Source organism: Hemitrygon akajei, unplaced genomic scaffold (genome assembly GCF_048418815.1).
Source record: "Hemitrygon akajei unplaced genomic scaffold, sHemAka1.3 Scf000045, whole genome shotgun sequence".
NCBI lineage: Eukaryota > Metazoa > Chordata > Chondrichthyes > Myliobatiformes > Dasyatidae > Hemitrygon > Hemitrygon akajei.
The window spans coordinates 4,893,970-4,916,124 of record NW_027331931.1 but is presented as its reverse complement, the minus strand read 5'-3'; the positions used below and the strand labels follow the sequence as shown (position 1 = coordinate 4,916,124).

The 22,155-nt window shown below is 43.8% G+C and overlaps 1 protein-coding gene across 1 annotated transcript; it reads right to left on the bottom strand.

The window, feature by feature from the left end:
• Window positions 1-362: 362 nt before the first annotated feature.
• LOC140720590 (uncharacterized) lies at window positions 363-19,379 on the bottom strand. The gene is made up of 4 exons (XM_073035423.1): window positions 19,324-19,379; window positions 14,826-16,797; window positions 6,943-7,517; window positions 363-471 (listed from the first exon to the last, which is right to left on the bottom strand). The coding sequence occupies exons 2-4, from the start codon at window positions 16,383-16,385 to the stop codon at window positions 363-365; spliced, it is 2,244 nt and encodes a 747-aa protein (XP_072891524.1). The 5' UTR covers window positions 16,386-16,797; window positions 19,324-19,379.
• Between the last annotated feature and the right edge of the window lie 2,776 nt (window positions 19,380-22,155).

Genomic DNA, 22,155 nt, shown 5'->3' with positions numbered 1-22,155 from the left:
AATCCCAACAAAGCACAAATAATTGTCACTTTGCCCGGACCATTGGCCCCCCTTGCAGGGCAACAGTCTGCCGTGTTTGCCCCCCAATGTGGTGAATCCCACTGCTCGGCACCACCGTGGGCTCAGACATTTCCACAGATGAGCCCCTCCTGTCCCCACCGGGACAAACATCCTGTCCGCCCCATCTCTCACCATCTTCATCCTTTCAATAAAATCCTCCCCTGGGAACCGGCATCAAACCGACGGGCCGAGCGGTCTCCTCCTACCTCTCAGCGATACATCAGACTCCGGCCGCAGGAGACGCTTCACAAACGCCCCAACTTCCCTCGGAGGGAAATGGAAACAAATCAGAAAGCGGACATTTACTTTGGGGTTTTCTCCGCTCTGAGGAGGCGGTCGGCGCTTGAACGGGAGACGAACTCAGCGGGGTAACGCCCACTCGGCTTGTCCGCCTCCGCGATTGGGTGTAACCTGTGATTGACATCGCTTCGCACCAATGGGAATAGCGCAGCTCCTGAATCCTCTGTTGACAGCGGTGGGGGAGGGGCTGGTCACGTGATTATTAGCCCAGCCGTTAAACCGATAAAGCTCGAGCACAGAAGCGCGTGGGTGACGTAAGACACCGCGCACGTGAGGGCAGATCCCGGTGTGGGGAGCCCATGTGTGACGTCAGGCGCGTGGGGAGCTGTGTCTGACGTCACCTGTGGGAGAGCGCTGGCATTCAAAACCACCTTAATGGACTTTTCAGTGGGACAACAACATTAATCACGGGTTTCATCACTGAATCCAGTGTTGTGGGATGTAAAGTCCCCTGTTATGTGTCCGGCTGTGCCGTGTTGTTGGTGGAGTGGGCAGCGTGGTGTTTGTCTCGATTCGGGTCACAACACCAGAATTGCCAGCGGGGTCCACACACAGTGTATTAGTCAACAGAAAACCTCTCGTCCCTGCAGTCTTTGTCTCCTGGTGAACTCAAAACCCTGACAGTGTGGACCATAGATACCCCCTCCTCTCAGAGTCAGGGAATCATTCAGACAGCTGATCGCTGAGAGGATTATATTTATTAGTCATTAAAGTTCGCCCAGATTCGTTTGGACGGATTTGATGTGGAGTTCGGGGTGTCACAGTGAAAGGGCCGGACGGCCGAACTCTCTCCGTTGTCCAAACATCCTTCCAGGTGAGGCGACGCTTCACCTGTGAATCTTCCAGGGTCGCCCATTGTGTCCGCTGCTCCAGATGCGGCCGCCTCCACAGTAGTGACACCGGATCCTAAGCAGTTGTGCGGGGTAGAGTTGTTTTCTTTTTATCGGGGGTCGATGTTATTGTTCCCTTTTGTGCGGGAGGGGTGGGTTTTGGGGGTTGATGATCGGGATGACGTTCTTTTTTATGCGGGGGGTGGGGTGGGAGTTTGATTTTTCTGTCTGATAGATGCTGCCCGGCCTGCTGAGTCCCGCCAGCATTTTGTTTGTGTTGCTCTGAATTTCCAGCATCTGCAGACTTTGTCGTGTTTGTGATTTACCTCTCCGTTGTCTCTCCCGCCTCCGGCCACTGGTCCCTCTGTAGGGACCTCCGGTCACTGGTCCCTCTGTAGGGACCTCCGGTCACTGGTCCCTCTGTAGGGACCTCCGGCCACGGCTGGTGCAGCCCAGAACCTCCTGCTAAACGCAGGCGCAGTGCCGACCGTAGCTATTATTCTGTTCAGGCGTCCGTGAAGAAGGGTCTGATCACGGGTTTAGTGGAAATCAGGGGCCGGTTGGCGTGGAACCACAACTTTGTGGGCCGAAGGGCCTGTATCGTGCTGTAGGTTTTCTATGTTTCTATGAAAAGTGCCGGGAAAGAGCTCTGCCGGACGGCTGGAGGCTCCGGGCTCTCCGGTCCCGCAGCCCCGGTTTTAGCTTTGCGCCCGAGCCCGGGCTGTGGGATCAGTTAGTTATGGTTCCCAGGCTCGGAGGGGTTTGGGGTGAAGGGGATCTGTCTGTGTGTGTGGGTAGAGGTAATGGGTGGACTGTGGGTGTGTGGTGAGTGGAGGGAAGGGTGCGGGGCCGTATTCGGGGGGGGAGGGGGGTTGGGGGTTGGGGTTGCTGTTGTGAGAAAGTGGGATGATCGGACGTTCCGTGACCCGGGTCAAATAAAGTTGTGAACGGTGGAGGATTTGCTCCGTTGTATCGGACGCTCGCGTGTCCTTTCAGGAAGCAACAATTCTCTCTTCAAATGAATTACTGTCTAATCTTGCTGCTAACATGGTGTTTGTTACAAAGCCCCAGTGCCTGGAAGAGCTGTCACGGTCATGGGCTGTTGATGCAGACTGGGATGGCGGTGGGGTGTCAGTGACCTCTGTATCAGAGAACAACACGGGTTTCTACATCCTCCTGTGAGATATAAATATCCTCACAGTGGATTCGCATCAGCTGGCATATCTGGAGTTTGCAAAGGGAAAGGGAATGGGTAAGGGGCTGAGGAGAGACAGTTTTAATCAGGAAACCAACGTCCGGGGTGGAGGGGTACAGGAGCTGCCTGATAGATCGTTCAACAGTAATTGTGTTTTAATATAATCTCACAGACGGTGACTGAGGAAGGAGCTTGTTGATGGAGGATACCCGGAGGTGAGCAGGTCAGACACGGTATCAGGAGAGTGACAGTGATGTGATTTCCTGTGTCACGGGTACAGACAGTCGTCTCCAGTGAGGAGTTAGTGTGGAGATGCAGCTTCCCTGGAGGTGGAGGAAAGAGGACACACCAACAGGTGGAACCAGCTGTGGGAAGACATGGTTTGTCAGGTCTGACGACGAGCTGAATGTACAATAACCTTCAGACTGAATCAGAAAACCGTTCTGAGGGTATTTGAAATGTCAGAAGCAGGGGAGATGTGATCCCATGTCTCCATCAGACCCTCAGTGAGATGGTTCCAGTTATAACGTGCAGGGATGAAAGCACAGTGTTTGGAGTCTGATTTAATCACTGATTCTGACACAGTGAGAGGGTTAGTTTTACTGTAAGGCAGCAACATTAATGGAAGACACAGAAACTTCATCAATTGCCAGTTGTTTAGCAAAAGTGATCAATTTGTCTATTACCTTGACAGAAATAGCTATTTCCAGTGGTGACAAAGGGGTTCAGTCTGGTTTACTTCAGGTTACAGAGGGGTGTGGAGTTTTGAAATCAATGCCTTGCGGTGCCACCATCGTTAATTTAGCATGTCCGGAGTGGTGGATCACACAGCACGGAAACAGGCCTTTGGCCGGCCATACCTGTTCTGACCATCCACTCACTGTCTACACTGGTCCCATTTATCAGCACTTGGTTCATAGCCGACTGTATCTCGGCAGTTTCAATGCTCATCCATTTCATAAATGTTGTGAAGGGACCTGCCTCCACCACCACCTCGGGCAGTGTGTTCCAGATTTCAGCTACTCTCTGAGTGAGAAATCTCCTCCTCAGATCCCTCTAAACCTCTTCATCCTCTGATTAAATCTATGCCCTCGGATCTGTGACACCTCTGTCCCAGGATCGTGGCCGATATGGGCATCAGTGAGGCCTTTGATAAGGTTCACATGGTAAGTTGCTGTGGAATGTCAGACCACACGGGATCCAGGGAGAGCTGGCTCACTGGATGCACAGTTGTCTTGATGGTAGGAAGCAGAGAGTGATGGTGGGAGGCTGTTTATTGGACTCGAGGCCCTGGCCTCGTGAGGTTCCCCAGGGTTACACCCCATTGCTCTCATTATTCATTGATATTTAATGATATTTGCATTTGCACAGTTTGTTGAATTCTTTGAACATCAACCATTGCTACGTCATCTAGATCAATAATTTGGTTAAGAATGTACAGGATATGGAGAGTAGGTATGCAGCAAGTTCAAACAATTAGGTTTTCTTAAAGATATTAAGTATAAACTCTCCGCTCTGTTTCCCTCTGCGCATTCGACCACCCCCTCCCCTTACTGTCTTCCCTCTCTGCCTCGTCCTCCCTCTCACCCTGACATTGGACATACGTTCAGGGTGAAAGTGAATTATTTTAGGGGAATCTGAAGGGGGATTCTTCACTCAGAGGTTGGTGAGAGTGTGGAATGAGCTGCCAGTGGAAGTGGAGGATGTGGGTTTGATTTAGACACTAAAGAGGAATTTGGGTGAGGACGTGGATGGGAGGTGTATGGAGGCTCTGGTGCAGGTAGCTGGAAGTAGGCAGTAACAACAAAAACAGGTCGGCATTGACTGGAGGGGCCGAAGGGCCTGTTTCATTGCTGCTGCTCTCTGTGACTCTAATAATATTCTAATTTGTAATTTCCACATCAGTACTTTGCTGTTTATGACTGAACCCAGACATTTACCTAAACAAGAATTGTAAGACTCTTGGCTGGCTACAAAGAGCATTTACAAGCTGTATTTCTTGCCAAATGGGTTGTTAATAAGTACCGACCATGCAGGCCGCCCAAACTTTTTCTTCGGGCCCTTTTCCTTTCTTGTTATTTTGAAACTGTAAAAGATGGAAATTAAAATCTAATCTTGCTTAAAATATTAAAGAAATGTGTCATCTTTGACTTTATGCCTTTTGCAAATCAGGTCATCTTTTACTCGCTGAGCTATTCACAGGAACAGAAATTTTGACCAGGGGTGCCCAAACATTTGCAAGCCACTACTGGACTAAGTGTGTAAATGTAGGACGGGACTACGTTGAAAAATAAATGTGCTAGGTTTTCCAAAATTGACTCCTTCCACCTGAGGCCACGAATATATCAATCACCCCTCCTATATATTTTCATCAGAAATGAACAGGATTCAGCACTCCATGTGTGTATATGTAATCGTGATGAGAAATACAGACCAGAACACGTACATGAGAGGCCAACTCAGAAAAATAAATCATCACTCTGGAAGAAAACATTAACCAGTGGAATGAGTATGACCCTCCATGGGAGACATCCCAACGATCTGAGCAGACGAGATGGTGACAAATGAGCCCTGAATAAGGACATTCACTCCCAATGTCATTCTTCCTCAGCCTGAGATCTGAGGGGTGAAGAACATCTCAGACAGAACTGCAGTCAGCTCGACTTCTTCAGTCTGCAGGAAATTCAAGGGAAACTTCTTCTTCCAGAGTGATGACAATTTGGAACCCATCACCACAGGGAGAGTGAGAGGTGAACAACAGGGGAGGATTTGAAAGATCTGTTGTGGAACAGAATCAGGTCCAGCCAGCCTGAGTTGACTCTCTACTGTACACTAGGTGTGTTATAAATTCACTAAGTACCAGAGACAGTGATTAAAATAGAACTGATTTATTTGTCACAGATCCAGAATATTAAACTCCAGTCCTATTAAAAGTGAATGTGCAGCAGAAGAAACTCCTTCTATGCCCAGTGACCTGGATGGAGAACTGGGTGTGGTGAGCAGCAGCAATAATTGCAGAGTTCAACACCTACAATCACTCTCGAAATTGCATTCAGCAACAATGATGGACAAATATCCAGCATGCAGCTTATTGAAACTTTCTCCCCAGTGTGAACCCGGTAGTGTGTCACAAATGTAACGCGCTGTAAGGTTTCACTGCTGATGCAGTGGACTCTCTGCAATGTTTCACTGCTGAGTTAATGGCTTCTCTGCAGCAGCAATGTTTCGGGTAAGACTAGAGATAACAGGGTTTTGGAGTGTTCGGCTATCCAATGACAGAAATGTTCTTCCTTGTGAGTCTGGAAGAGAGATTTTCATGGCCTTTTGCTGGCGAGAGATGAGAAGAAGAGAGAGTGGGCCCTTTTTCTTTCTTTTTGATTACTTCACTAATCATCTAGTCAAAGTAAGAATTATACATCTCAGTCATTTATTCACATATTGTGTACTGTTTGTTATTTCAGGGTACTGATTTGTAACAGGGCACACATCACACAACATCCACCCAAACAAGATTTCTTAAGTTTGGCCGGGCTGGGGGGTTATCACCCCCTATATTTAGCTGCTAGCCGAAGCAAGAGTTGCATAGGGTTAGATTACTGAGTGAATCGCTTCCGAAATATACAGCAGGTGAAGGGTCTCTCCCCAGTGTGAACTCAGTCATGCACATCAGGTTGATTTCGCTGAGAGAATCTCTTCCCAAAGTCTGAGCATGAGATCGGCCTCTCCCCAGTGTGAACTCGCTGGTGTCTCTGCAGTTGAGATGTCCAAGTGAATCACTTCCCACACACTGAAGCCTGAATTATGCTTCACCGTGTAAGCTACGCCATACGCTCCGCATAGCCACGTACCTGACGCGGCACCCTAGGCCATACCGTATGCCGTAGCCTAATGCGCACCTTACGAAAATGTAACTGTGCGTCACAGACCGCCAGAACTGTGATGGGTCTGCTTGGTAGCAGCACATTTCCTCCTAGGGATTTCCTGTTGCTTCGAAGTTGGAAAATGGGCCAAATAGAGGAGAGGTTAAGTGAGGAAGTCAGAAAATATTTACATTTGTACGACTCTTCATTGGTATATTATAAAGAATGGCAAATGACATGAAATTCATGCAAATAAATTTCCACAAACATCGGTTTGGACGTCACGAACTACACTAAGAAATGGAAAAACTTCTCTCTTTTCTGCGCTGCAGTAATTTCAATAAAAGTAACTCTTGTTCAACATCTATTAGCTCCAACTCCAACAAGATGAACTCAGCAGTCGCCATCGTTCCCAACTCCACATGAGTCAATTCAACACAGTGCCATAGAACCTCAACACCAACTAGCGTTTTGCCAGAGCAACGCAGACACACGAACTCACAAGTAAAAATGCTCACAACGACATAGGCCACTTGCGTGGGCTACTGTGTATGCTACACTGTAGCGTCTGCACAGAGGGATAATTCAGGCTTGAGTCTGTGAATGGCCTCTCCCCAGTGTGAACTGACCAGTGTGCTTGTAGGTGGGCTGACTGAGTGAATCCTTTCCCACAGTCTGAGCAGCTGAATGGCCTTGCCCAGTGTGAACTCGCTGATGTACCTTCAGTTGAGATGACTGAGTGAATCCCTTACCACAGTCTGAACAGGTGAATGGCCGCTCCCCAGTGTGAACTCGCTGGTGTGCCAATAGGTGAGATGACCGAGTGAATCCCTTACCACAGTCTGAACAGGTGAATGGCCGCTCCCCTGTGTGAACTCGCTGGTGTGCCAATAGGTGAGATGACCGAGTGAATCCCTTACCACAGTCTGAACAGGTGAATGGCCGCTCCCCTGTGTGAACTCGCTGGTGTGCCAATAGGTGAGATGACCGAGTGAATCCCTTACCACAGTCTGAACAGGTGAATGGCCGCTCCCCTGTGTGAACTCGCTGATGAACCATTAGGTGAGATGACAAAGTGAATCCCCTCCCACAGTCTGAGCATCTGAACGGCTGTTCCCCAGTGTGAACTCTCTGATGTACCTTCACTTCAGGTGAAGAAGTGAATCCCTTCCCACAGACGGAGCAGGTGAATGGCCGCTCCCCAGTGTGAACTCGCTGGTGAGCTATTAGTGTGGATGACTGAGTGAATCCCTTCCCACAGTCTGAGCAGCTGAACGGCCTCTACCCAGTGTGAACTGACTGGTGTCTCAGTAGCTGCGATGACAAAATGTATCCCTCCCCACAGTATGAGCAGGTAAACGGCCTCTCCCCCGTGTGAACTGACCTGTGTGCTTGTAGTTGGGATGACTGTGTGAATCCCTTCCCACAGTCTGAGCAGGTGAATGGCCTCTCTCCAGTGTGAACTCGCTGAAGTACCTTCAATTTAGATGAGCATGTGAATCCCTTCCCACAGTCTGAGCAAGTGAACGGCCTCTCTCCAGTGTGAATTCTTTGATGTACTTTCAGTTGGTATGAGCCAGTGAATCCTTTTCCACAGTCAGAGCAGGTGAACAGCCACTCCTCAGTGTGGACTTGCTGGTGAACCATTTGGTCAAATGACCGAGTAAAACCTTCCACACAAATTCAGTAAATGACCAGCCTCTGCCCCAGTGAGAACTAACTGGTGTGTCCACAGGTGGGAAGACCAACTGAATCCTTTCTCACATACAGAACAGGTGGATGGCCTTGTCCCAGTGTGAACTTATTGATGTCCCTTCAGTTGAAATGTCCATCTGAATCCATTCCCACTGTCTGAGCAGATGAATGGGCATTCACCCGTTGAAAATGACAGACGTGCCAGTCGATCAGATGATAGAGTGAATCCGTCTCCGCAGTCTGAGCAGGAATGATGATCAAGTGAATCGCTTGCTCCACTTCTTAAATATCTGGACAGAGACAGCAAAAATGGTGTGTTGTGTTTTAGATTCCCGTAGAGAAATTTCTTGTGATTTGTAACCTGTAAAAAGATATACAAAATCCATCAGTGGGTGTAGGACACCATTTCAGATGAGATCACTGAGTTATCAAGGTGACATCACACAGTTACAGTGAAGTTCAACCCAAGTTGGAGAGAGAAATCATCATCTAACTGGGCACAATGCTGGTATCTGGAATGACTATCAAACTCTCTGATGCTCCTCCTGTCTCTATAAGAATGGAGAAATTGACTAAACTGATAGCTAATGAAGAAGAAAAAAGAAGCAAAAAAAGAAGAAAAAAGAAAAACTTGAAAAAGAAAAAAAAGGGTTGTTTATAATATCTCACAAGAATACATAATCATCAGTGTCGTCAATTCCGATCCTCTCAACATAAATAAGATTAAAGCTGAAAAATCCAATAAGCTTGGAACAGGGTCATATTACATCATATGAAAATATTGAATAAATGGTCTCCATATCTTTTCAAATTTAATAGAAGTATCGAGTACATGACTTCTAATCTTTTCTAAATTTAAACATAACATAGTTTGAGAAAGCCAGTGAAATACAGTGGGAGGATTAATTTCCTTCCAATTCAACAAAATAGATCTTGTAGCCACCAAAGTGAGAAATGCAATCATTCGACAGGCGGAAGATAAATGAAGTGAGTCCATCATTGGTAAACCAAAAATTGCGGTAATAGGATGGGGTTGTAAATCGATGTACAATACTGCAGAGATAATATCAAAAATATCTTTCCAATATTTTTTCCAAAAGCGGACATGACCAAAACATATGAGTTAAAGACGCGATTTCAAACTGACATCTATCACAAATAGGGTTTATATAAGAATAAAAATGAGCTAATTTAGCCTTGGACATATGGGCCCTATGTACGACCTGAAATTGTATTAATGAATGTTTGGCACATATAGATGATGTATTAATTAATTGAAGAATTCTATCCCAATTCTCAATAGGAATAATAAGATTAAGCTCTATTTCCCAAAAATTTTTTGTCTTATAAAGGGGCTCTGAACGTATCTTCATAATTACATTATAAAGTTTTGATATAAGCCCTTTTTGAAAAGGGTTTAATTCAAACAAACTCTCCAAAATATCTGAAGACACAAAATTTGGAAACGTAGGAAGTACCGTACTTAAAAAATGCCTAATCTGTAAATATAAAAAAAAATGAACTCTAGGCACATTATATTTATTAGATAATTGCTCAAAAGACATAAAACAATTGTCCGAAAATAAATCAGAAAATCTTAGTAATCCCTTAGTTTTCCAAGCCGAAAAAGCTTGATCTATAATTGAAGGGTGGAAAAAGCAATTAGATACAATAGGAATATTTAAAACGAATTGAGTCAACCCGAAAAATTTCCGAAATTGAAACCATATACGTAAAGTATGTTTAACTATCGGGTTGTCAATTCGTTTCGGCAATTTAGAAAGAGCAAAAGGGAGAGAAGTCCCTAAAATAGAACCCAGAGCATCACCTGGTACCGATTTAATTTCCAAACTCACCCAATGAGGGCCAAAAGATCCATCCCAGTCTTTCAACCAACATAACATATATCTAATATTAACTGCCCAATAATAAAATCTGAAATTAGGTAATGCCAACCTACCTTCCTTCTTTGTCTTCTGTAAGTATATTTTACCTAACCTGGGATTTTTATTCTGCCATATATATGAGGAAATTTTTGAATCAACATTAGTAAAAAAAGATTTCGGAATAAAAGTTGGTACCGCTTGAAAAATATATAAAAACTTAGGTAAAATAACCATCTTATTAGCATTAATCCTACCTATCAGAGATAAAGATAATGGTGACCACTTAGTAAACAAGCTTTTAATCTGATCAATTAAAGGTAAAAAGTTAAACCTAAATAATTCTTTATGGTTTTTTGTGATTTTTAATCCCTAAGTAAATAAAAGAGTCATTAACTAATTTAAAAGGTAAATTTCCATAACTTGGGACCTGTCTATTCAAATGAAACAATTCACTCTTATTAAGATTTAACTTATACCCAGAAAACTCACTAAATTGAGCCAACAATGATAGAACTGCTGGAATAGATTTCTCAGCGTTAGAAATGAATAATAATAAATCATCTGCATACAAAGATACCTTATGAATATCTGTCCCACGATTAATACCCGAAATATCCTGTGATTCTCTGATGGCAATTGCCAAAGGTTCTAAAGCAATGTTTTATAGTAATGGGCTAAGAGGACAGCCTTGTCTAGTGCCCCGAAATATACAAAAAAAGGGAGATCTTTGATTATTAGTAAACACCGAGGCTACTGGAGTGTGATAAATCAGTTTAATCCAAAAAATGAATGTTGGACTAAAATTAAACTTCTCCAACACATAAAATAAGTAAGGCCATTCAACTCTATCAAATGCTTTCTCCGCATCTAATGAAATAACACATTCTGAAGTGCTATGTGAAGGAGTATAAACAATATTCAGTAATCTCCTAACATTGAAAAAAGAATAGCGATTTTTAATAAAATCGGTTTGATCTTCCGAAATAATTTGGTGTAATACCTTCTCCAGCCTGGAAGCCAGTAACTTGGAAAAGATCTTGGAGTCCACATTCTATAAAGATATTGGTCTATAGGATGCACAGTCAGTAGGGTCTTTATCTTTCTTCAGTATTAAAGAAATGGAAGCTCTATAAAAAGATTGTGGCAAATTCCCCAATCTCATTGCTTCTTCAAAAACCCTGCATAACCAAGGAGAAAGAGTAGCGGAAAAACATTTTTAAAATTCTACTGTATGCCCTTCTGGACCTGGTGCTTTCCCAGAATTCATTGAGGAAATAACCCCTTTAATTTGTGCATCCGTAATAGGAGTATCTAATATTGAAAGATCATCGGATGATAATTTTGGAAAATTCAATTTCCCAAGAAAATCACACATGGTATTATGATCCTGAGGGAATTCAGATTGATACAGGGAGGTATAAAAGTCTTGAAATGACTTATTTATCTCATCATGGTTAACTGTCAAATCCCCATTCTGCTGACAAATCTTAGTGATTTGACGTTTAACCAAAACATTCTTCAACTGACTAGCTAACAGTTTACCCGATTTATCACCATGTATATAAAAATCAGATCTGGTTTTCATTAATTGATTTTCAATCGGAGATATAAGTAATAAACTATGTTCCGTTTGAAGTTCAACCCTTTGTTTGTAAAGCTCCTTACTAGGAGTGATCGAATATTTCTTGTCAATCTCTTTAATTTTATCAACCAATAAAAGAGTTCCCTTCTTAATGCGTTTTCTCAGACCAACAGAGTAAGAGATGATCTGTCCACGTATATACGCTTTAAAAGTGTCCCAAAGTGTTCCGCAAGAAATATCATCCGTGGAATTAGTTGAAAAGAAGAAATCGATCTGCTCCTTCATAAATTTAATAAAGTCCGGATCTTGCAATAAGTTAGAGTCAAATCGCCATTGTCTAACATTAGAAGCTGTATCCATAAATTTAATAGAAAGTTTTAATGGAGCATGGTCAGAGATAGCTATAATATCATAATTACAACCAATTACCGATGGAATAAAACAAATCAATAACAAAATAGTCAATTCTCTAATAAGAATGATAAACATGTGAGAAAAAAGAAAACACTTTGTCGTTAGGATGCCGAAATCTCCAAATATCAAAAATTCCATTATCAGTCAAAAAGGAGTTAATACAAGTGGCCGACTTATTCAGTAAAATCTGAATAGATATAGATTTGTCCATCAAAGGATTTAAACAACTATTAAAGTCACCACCCATTATTAACTTATATTCATTTAGATTAGGTAAAGAAGTAAATAAGGACTTAAAAAAATCAGGACAATCCACATTTGGAGCATAAACATTAACCATAGCAACCTTTTTATTACAAAGTAAACCCGTAATTAACAAAAATCTACCTTTCGTATCCGAAAGGATATCGTGTTGAATAAATGCAATAGAGGAGTCAATAAAAATTGAAACTCCCTTAACTTTGGCATTCGAATTCGAATGATGCTGTTGACCCCGCCAAGAGATAAAAAAGCGATATTTGTCCTCCTTCCTCACATGAGTTTCTTGTACAAAAATGATATGAGCATTAAGTCTTTGGAATACTTTGAAAATCTTCTTTCATTTAATCGGATGGTTTAAACCATTAGTATTCCAAGACACAAAATTAATGGTCTGAGCCATGCTTCTAAAATCAACCCTTTGGTATAAAAAGGGTTAACCAAATTATAAACTCATGCACCTGGAAGAGGAACAAAAATAAAGAGCGGACCCGGAGGTGACGACACCGTAGACATATCTGTAGTTCAAAAACAGCCCAAATGAAAAAACTAAAACAAACTGGTAAAAGAAAAATTAAATTAGAAAACAGACCATCCCCCACCCCCACAAGAAAAAGAAAAAAAGCCAAAATATGGCTAGAAAAAGGAAAAAAATGAGACTAATTCTACCCCCATATCAGCGGAAGACCACTCTGTATATAAAGGATATATATAAAAAAACCACCCCAACTTTAAAAATTATAATCACTATACTAAAAACCATACTTCTTAATATACTTAGTTGTAAAAAAAAGAATAAAATCACTAAAAGCTTATAAATCGGGTTATAACCCAAACAAATCAAGAAATATTTAAACTATGATAAGTGATGCATTATAGGAAGAAGACGAGAAAAGCAAAAATAACGCCATCTTAAACAAAACCAAGAATATTTTTCCAAAAAAACACCATCTTAATAAAAAAGAATTCACCTTCGAAGGGTTAAAAATATACCTTCGAGGGAACAAAAATAATAGTCAAAAATATAGTATAATGGTTAAAGTGTATAAAACAGAGCGATTAATATAACGAAAACACACTTTAACTTAAATATAAAGTATAGGATAAACCTACACCAATAACCAGAGACTAACTCTGGTTTGAGGAATCAAAAACCATCTTACACGATCAGAATCACTCATTTATTAGAGATTAGTGTCTGTACCAGTAGGGAAGTTCTCCTCCAGATACATTCTCGCTTCAGATGTAGAAAGGAAAACCTGGCGTGGAGCATTCGATGGAGAGATTCTAAGCTTTGCAGGGTATAAGAGTGCAGGTTTTCGATTTTTCTCATAACATTCAGACATCAGAGGTTTAAAAAGAAGCCTTTTCTTCATAACTTCAGGACTAAAATCTTCAACCAAACGGAAATGGTAATCTCGAAATTTAACCATTCCAACCCGCCGAGCCACACGAATAAGTTGTTCTTTGTCGTGTACATAATGAAACCGGACAATTACAACTGAATTTTTAGCTGGAGCACTCGATGAACAACGCCAAATTCTATGTGCTTGATCAAGTAACGGGGAGTTATCTGGGAAAACCGTGGGAATGCATCTTTTAAAAGTTGAGCAAAATATTTCGAAGGGTCGTCTTTTTCTATGCCGTCTGGGAGACCAAGTATACGTAGGTTCTGTCTTCTGGACCAATTCTCAAAGTCGACACTCTTGGCTTTAAGTGTTTCCACCAACTTAGTGGTCGAAATTAAATCCTGTTGCAATTTTTCAATTGTCAAATCTCGTTTCCGAGCTTCTTCTTACAGAGATGCGATAAGAACTTGTTGCTGGTTAATTAATAAATCCATCTTAACCATATCATCTTGAAAAGCCTTTATATCTTGTTTAAAAATTTGTTGTAGTTCATCGAATTTTTTATCCAAAACCTCCATAAACAGTTCATAAGTTAATTCAGTGCGTTGCGGATGAGCTTGCTTCTTTCCATTACCGTTCGGGTTGCGCCCCGGTTCTCGTCCTTTAGATCTAAGAGCCATTTCTGTTTGCATATCTTCAAAAATTCACAATAAACTCTTAACAATAAGCCCAAGAAAATAGCAAGAATCTTTTGGTGTTGGTAAAAATAAGTTAGATAAGGGTGATCAAAGGTTAAAAAAAGTAAAGGTTATGGAGCGAATCTAAAACAGTACTCACTCCATGAGCGTCTCCTGCTGACTGTGCATCACAGACTGCGGGAACTGTGATCGGTCTGCTTGGTAGCAACACATTTCCTCCCAGGGATTTCCTGTTGCTTCGAAGTTGGAAAATGGGCCAAATCAAGGAGAGGTTAAGTGAGGAAGTCAGAAAATATTTACATTTGTACAACTCTTCATTGGTATATTATAAAGAATGGCAAATGACATGAAATTCATGCAAATAAATTTCCACAAACATCGCTTTGGACATCACGAACTGCACTAACAAATGGAAAAACTTCTCTCTTTTCTGTGCTGCAGTAATTTCAATAAAAGTAACTCTTGTTCAACATCGATTAGCTCCAACTCCAACAAAATGTACTCAGCAGTCGCCATTGTTCCCAACGCCACGAGTCAATTCAACACAGTGCCATAGAACCTCAACACCAACTAGCATTTTGCCAGAGCAACGCAGACACACGAACTCACAAGTAAAAATGCTCACAACGGCATAGGCCACTTGCGTGGGCTACTGTGTATGCTACACTGTAGCGTCTACACAGAGGGATAATTCAGGCTTGAGTCTGTGAACGGCCTCTCCCCAGTGTGAACTGACCAGTGTGCTTGTAGGTGGGCTGACTGAGTGAATCCCTTCCCACAGTCTGAGCAGCTGAATGGCCTTGCCCAGTGTGAACTCGCAGATGTACCATCAGTTGGGATGACTGAGTGAATCCCTTCCCACAGTCTGAGCAGGTGAATGGCCTCTCTCCAGTGTGAACTCGCTGATGTACCTTCAGTTGAGATGACTGAGTGAATCCCTTCCCACAGTCTGAGCAGGTGAATGGCTTCTCTCCAGTGTGAGCTCGCTGATGTACCTTCAGTTTAGATGACCGTGTGAATCCCTTCCCACAGTCTGAGCAGGTGAACGGCCGTTCCCCAGTGTGAACTCTCTGATGTACCTTCAGTTCAGATGACTGAGTGAATCCCTTCCCACAGTCTAAGCAGGTGAATGGCCGCTCCCCGGTGTGAACTCGCTGGTGTACCAATAGGTCGGATGACCTAGTGAATCCCTTACCACAGTATGAGCAGGTGAATGGCCGCTCCCCTGTGTGAACTCGCTGGTGTGCTAATAGGTGGGATGACGAAGTAAATCCTTTCCCACAGACTGAGCAGGTGAATGGCCGCTCCCCGGTGTGAACTCGCTGGTGTACCAATAGGTCGGATGACCTAGTGAATCCCTTCCCACAGTCTGAGCAGGTGAATGGCCGCTCCCCTGTGTGAACTCTCTGATGTATCTTCAGTTGGGATGAGCAGGTGAATCCCTTCCCACAGTCTGAGCATGTGAAAGGCTGTTCCCCATTGTGAACTCTCTGATGTACCTTCAGGTCAGGTGAACAAGTGAATCCCTTCCTACAGTCTGAGCATCTGAATGGCCGTTCCCCAGTGTGAACTCTCTGATGTACCTTCAGGTCACGTGAACAAGTGAATCTCTTCCCACAGTCTGAGCATCTGAATGGCCGTTCCCCAGTGTGAACTCTCTGATGTACCTTCAGGTCAGGTGAACAAGTGAATCCCTTCCCACACAGTGAGCAGGTGAACGGCTTCTCCCCAGTGTGAACTTGCTGATGTCTCTGTAGGGTGGATGACTGAGTGAATCCCTTCCCACACACTGAGCAGGTGAACGGCTTCTCCCCAGTGTGAACTCGCTGGTGACTGTGTACGTGGGATGACCGAGTGAATCCCTTCCCACACACTGAGCAGTTGAATGGCCACTCCCCAGTGTGAACTAACTGGTGTCTCAGTAGCTGCGATGACAAAATGAATCCCTCCCCACAGTATGAGCAGGTAAACGGCCTCTCCCCCGTGTGAACTGACCTGTGTGCATGCAGGTGGGATGACTGAGTGAATCCCTTCCCACAGTCTGAGCAGGTGAATGGCCTCTCCCCAGTGTGAACTCGCTGATGTACCTTCAGTTTAGATGAGCAAGTGAATCCTTTTCCACAGTCCAAGCAGGTAAATGGTCTCTTCCCAGTGTGAACTCTCTGATGTAGCTTCAGTTTAGATGACTTAGTGAATCCCTTCCCACAGTCTGAGCAGGTGAACAGCCACTCCTCAGTGTGGACTTGCTGGTGAGCCATTTGGTCAGATGACCGAGTAAAACCTTCCACACAAATTCAGTAAATGACCAGCCTCTGCCCCAGTGTGAACTGACTGGTGTGTCCACAGGTGGGAAGACCAACTGAATCCTTTCTCACACACAGAACAGGTGGATGGCCTTGTCCCAGTGTGAACTTATTGATGTCCCTTCAGTTGAAATGTCCATCTGAATCCATTCCCACTGTCTGAGCAGGTGAATGGGCACCCCCTATCCATTGAAAATGACAGGCGTGCCAGTCGATCAGATGATAGAGTGAATCCCTCTCCGCAGTCTGAGCAGGAATGATGATCGAGTGAATCGCTTGCTCCACTTCTTAAATATCTGGACAGAGACAGCAAAACTGGTGTGTTGTGTTTTAGATTCCCATAGAGAAATACCTTGTGATTTGTAACCTGTAAAAAGATATACAAAATCCATCAGTGGGTGTAGGACAACATTTCAGATGAGATCACTGAGTTGTCAAGGTGTGATCTGACATCACACAGTTACAGTGAGGTTCAACACAAGTTGGACAGAGAAATCATCATCTAACTGGGCACAGTGCTGGCATCTGGAATGACCATCAAACTCTCTGATGCTCTTCCTGTCTCTATAAGAATGGAGAATTTCTGCCATCTCCAATCTGTGACCTGGCTCTGTTTGATTCTCTCCATTGGTATTATTCCCTGTTCCACTGAGCTGCCTGGGTCCCTGGCCCCACAGTAACTGAAACACGCTCACCGAAAAAGCCGGCAGTGCATTCCACACATTTCAGCCCTGGGAAAACAAACCTCTGGCTATGCACACGATCAATGTCCCTCATCATCTTATACACCTAAAAAAGGCTCTAAACATAAACAAGGAAATTACACATTGCTTTGAGGATTTGTCAGAAGTCTACAAGATGATGAGGGAGAAGATTGGGTAAATAAATGCAAGCAGCTTTTTCCACTGAGGTTGGGTGACAACTAGACGGCATGGGTAAGTGGGGAAGGTGAAAATTTAATGGGAACATGTGGAAAAGCTCTTTACTGAAATGGTCGTGGGAGTGTGGAATGAGATGCCAGCACAAGTGGTGAATATGAGCTCGGTTTCACCATTTAAAAGAAGTTTGGATGGGAGCCTGGATGGTAGAGGTATGGATTTGTGTAAAAATGGCCCAATGGATATTGGGGACTCAGTTCACCACAACCACAAACTGTTCCTGCTGCCACCATCCAGGAAACGGTACCACAGCAAAAGGACCAACAGGCTCCGGGACATCAACTTCCACCAGGTCATCAGACTGAATAATTGATTTCTGTTTTCCTGACTGTTCTATGTACAAACTAATTATTATGAGTTAATTTAAATTACACATTGCACATTTAGATGGTAACGTAACGTAAATATTTCTACTCCTCATCTATATGAAGGATATTTGTAATAAAGTCAATTCAATTCACCCTCTCCACTATATGTTCTGTCAATCTAGCTCTCATTCCCCCTACAACTTATTTAAACCACATCACCCCCCCCCCCCCCCCCGCACTACCTCCAGCAAGCCTTATCACTGGGATATTAGTTGCCTCTTGGTCTGTTCCCCTAACTAACAAATCTCCTATCACCCCTTTGACTTTCGTCTGTCAGGTAATTGCCCCCAACAGTGTCTAAAGTGGTCCACCTGCTGTTGTGCGGGATAGCAACAAAGTACTCTGCGATGGCTATTTAACCTCATTCCCCTTCCTGACTCTCACACAGTTTCCTGTGTCCTGCACCTTGGGTGTAACTCACCTCTCTTCATGTCATATCTATCACCCCCTCCAACTGCTGGATGATCCAAAATTCATCCATTTCAAGTTCCAACTCGTTAAAGTGCCGGGTTACAAGCTGCAGCTGGATGCACATCTTGTAGGTGAGGGCATCAGGGACACTGGAGGTCTCACCTCCTTCCCTCCAATATCCCCTCTAATTTGTAATATCCAGTGTGCAGATAAATCTTGTACTGTGCATTTTTTACCCAGTGACAAGATGTGCACAATGAATTTTATATAGAGAGGTATTCATTTTCACAGCTAGCAAATCACTGTCAATAGGAACTTTGATCTCCTCTGGGTTCATAACGGGTAATGAAGGATTTTCTCACCAAACCTTTTGCACATTGTCCATATGTGATTTGCTTGCTAAACTATGCTTTAAAAAGTCAGATTTCCAAATGTCACTTCACTTCTTCCCACTTGCAAATTCTCCAGCAACTTTTGCATCACCACAATACACACAGGTAACACCAGTTTCTATATTGGACATAAATATTCCCCCTGAACCCTCCCCCAATGACTGATGGTGGTGAACTCAGTGATGACAATGCCAATGAATATGAAGGGAAGGGCAGTAGTCTGTCTCATTGGAGTCTGGCACATTTGTGATCTGAAAGCTACTTGTTGCCCAGGGCAAAAGTGTTTGATATCACTAGGTACCTAGACAGAATTGGACAAAACATGTTCTCACCGCTAGAAAAGTCCATTACAAGAACACACACAAAATGCTGGAGGAACTCACCAGGCCAGGCATCAGCTATGGAAAAGAGTACTAATGCTAAGTTCCGCCGGCATTTTGTGTATGTTGCTTGGATTTCCAGCATCTGCAGATTTTCTCTTGTTTGTGATTGGAGGTAGAACAAAGCTGATTTTCTCAACTGGTGATATAAACGATTTTGTTCCCTTTCTCCGAGTTCCTAATACTTGCATTTAGATAGCTGGAGCTCAGCTCTGTCTGAGAGATCCATCGGTTCCCATTCCCTCATCAGCCGGAAGCTCCCCGGGGCTCGTGTACGGATCGCGGGGCTGAGAGAGAGGGGAGAGAGCAGGACGGTCCCGGGATTGCAGACTACGGTGCCCGCAGTTCACAGGAATCGTCCCTGAGTCGGTGTTTAAGATAAAAACACAGAGAATCGATTTTACCTGCAGACGCTATTACAAAGGCCTTCTGTGTACTGTGCGCATGCGTGATACCTGGGGACGTCATCAGCCCTGACGCCTGCGCATCTGTTCGGTGCTTCAGCGCCAGCGAAATTTTAAACGCACGGCCTTATGGGTAATCACGTTGCCATTAAATATTTCTTCAGGCTCTGTTTCAATATTCATACCTCATTTTTTTCGTGCGTGTATAGAAAAATCTGCAGCTGTTTTAACGCTGAAAGCTCCCATAAACAATATACTCGATATCAACGTGTATCCAATGCCAAAGTAAAATGCAGATATAAAACACAGGAGATTCCGCAGTTGCTGGAAATACAGAGACACACACACTCAAAATGCTACATTTTCGAGTGGATTTACAAATTTCTCCTCTCACTCACTTATTCCGTGGATTACTGAACTTTTCCACTTTACCATCTTACGACTTTAAGCATTGTTTCCCAAGCTTGATAACAACACTGTAAACTTCTGTTTATTTCGTTTAATCTTTTATATTTGGAGTAGATACAGATAAAGCTAGTGGTTTTCTCATCGAAACCAGACTCCATTAGTGATCTATTGCTGCTGGTACGTAACAATTCTGCTGTCTGAGGCACAGTCCTTTAAAATTGGTGAAAATGAGCTAAAACATTGAAAAGAGCAGGGAAGGAGTTTAACCATCTTCGTCCGGAGCCCTGAAGAACGTCACAACTACAGTGAGCTCATTGTCTTATTCAGCCTGGAGAAAATCATGCAGGGAATTCATGTAGGTGTATAAATTGATGAGAGGCATTGGTCGTGTGGATAGCCAGAGGCTTTTTCCCAGGGCAGAAACGGCTAACACGAGGGGGATTAGGTTTAAGCTGTTTGAGAGTAGGTACAGAGGAGATGTCAGAGCTAAGGTTTTTAAGCAAAGAGTGGTATGTGTGTGGAACGCACTGCCAGCGACGGTGGTAGAGGCGGATACAATAGAGTCTTTTACGAGACTCTTAGATAGGTACATGGAGCTTAGGAAAATAGGTGGCTATGCGGTAGAGTAATTCTAAGCAATTTCTAGAGTAAGTTACATGATTGGCACAACATTGTGGGCCAAAGCGTTTGTAATGTGTTGTAGATTTCTATGATTCTATGAAATTTAAGGGAAATCTCCTATCCCACGGAGTGGTGACTCGTTGCAACCTGTCATCACAGGGAGAGTGATACGGGAATGGCAGGAATAGATTTTGATATTCTGATATGGAACAGAAACATGGGCCAGGACAAGATGGGCCGAGTGGCCTCTCTAGTGTACACAGTGAGTGTGGTAGAGACTGTAAGTACCTGACACACGGGATTTGATACAGAAGTGATTTATATATCACAGATCCACAATATTAAGCACCAGTCTAGTTTAAGGCAAACATCAGCAGAACGGACTCCTCCAATGCTCAGTGACCAGGGTTCAGTCCTGGGTGCGATGAGCAGCTGCAAGAACTGCAGAATCTGACAGTGACAGTCCCTCATGAACCTGCAGCTGCCTCCAGTCACCGTGATGGTTAAACATTTAACACGGAGCTGATTTGAACTTCCTCCCTGATGTGAAGTTGCTGGTGTTGCTGCAGCTGGGATGATTGAGTAAAACTCTTTGCTCACTCCGGACAGAAATATGGCCTCTATTTATTGTGAACTAACCGGAGCATCACAAGATGGGTTAACTGAATGAGTCTCTCCGCACACACGGAGCAGGTGAACGGCCGCTTCCCAGTGCGAAGCTGTTGGTGCATCTGCGATGGCCGACTGAATCCCTTCCAAAATGAGAGCCAGTGAATGACATTTCACTGCTGTAACGTCATGGCAGTGTATCCAATCAGATCACGGGCATGGACACATGTTCGGGCTCTCCTTGTCGCAAGAGGGAGCGTTGTCTTCTCCGCCATCTCCGCCTCCACTTTCAAGGATCGGCGACATTCAAGCGTTGGTGAACTGACAGATACAGCGGAACTAACGTGCTGTTGAGTTTGTGATTCCCGGACACAAATCCTTCGAGTTTTCTAAACTGTTAAAAGTTTACAAACCACGTCAGTGGGTGAAGGACAACATTTCCACTCAGATTATTTAGTTTCCACGGTGCCTTCTGAGAAAAACACTGTCACAACTCAAAACAATTTGGGGAGACAAGACTTCATCTTCTAATTGGCCACAGTTCCGGAATCAGGAACAATATCAAACTCTCCGCTTCCCTCTCTGTATAAAAATGGATCATTCCTCCCCTTCATCAGTCTGTGACTTGGTTCAGTTTGTCTGTCTCCTTCGCATTTTGAGCATGCGCCACACTCCGACTGAGATCACATTTTATTTACACGGCTGTGACTAGAGACTTTCTGATTATTATGTCCCTCCCGGCATTTGACGGTGGTAAACTCAGAGTCAGCAATGGTATTGAACCACAGGAGTAGCTGATTAGGCTTTTTCGTTGGAGATCGATAAACTGCGGGTAGTGTGTGGCTGGATGAGTGGGTCGTTTTCAGACTGGAAGGAGGTAGCGTTTGGAGTACCCCAGAGATCAGTCCCTGACCACAGTTGTTCACAGTTTAATGTCCTGGCGGAGGCAGCGAGATGTGAGATGTCCCAGTCTGCTGGTGAGGCAGAAAGAGTGGAGTTGGGGGAGGGGAGGCTATTCACATGCAATTTCGTAGCTTTGCAATCAGTACATAGTGCACTGTGGGGCTGCTGTGCCGGGTTCCAATCTGCTAATTAGATTTGCTGACCACACTACATTGATCGGCCGAATCCCAAATAATAACGAGGCATCGTATAGAGAAGAGCATCGTATAACTTGTGTTCCGTGCGTTATCT

What these genes read in the sequence shown, in the direction of transcription:
- LOC140720590 (XM_073035423.1), bottom strand. Translation starts at nt 16,385, where the DNA reads ATGGCTCACCAGCAAGTCCACACTGAGGAGTGGCTGTTCACCTGCTCA. An exon ending in GAGGCCGTTCACAGACTCAA is followed by an intron (nt 7,518 to 14,825) that starts GCCTGAATTATC and finishes TAGAGGCCGTTC; the next exon opens with AGCTGCTCAGACTGTGGGAA. An exon ending in CATCAGCGAGTTCACACTGG is followed by an intron (nt 472 to 6,942) that starts GCAAGGCCATTC and finishes TGTCAATCACAG; the next exon opens with GTTACACCCAATCGCGGAGG.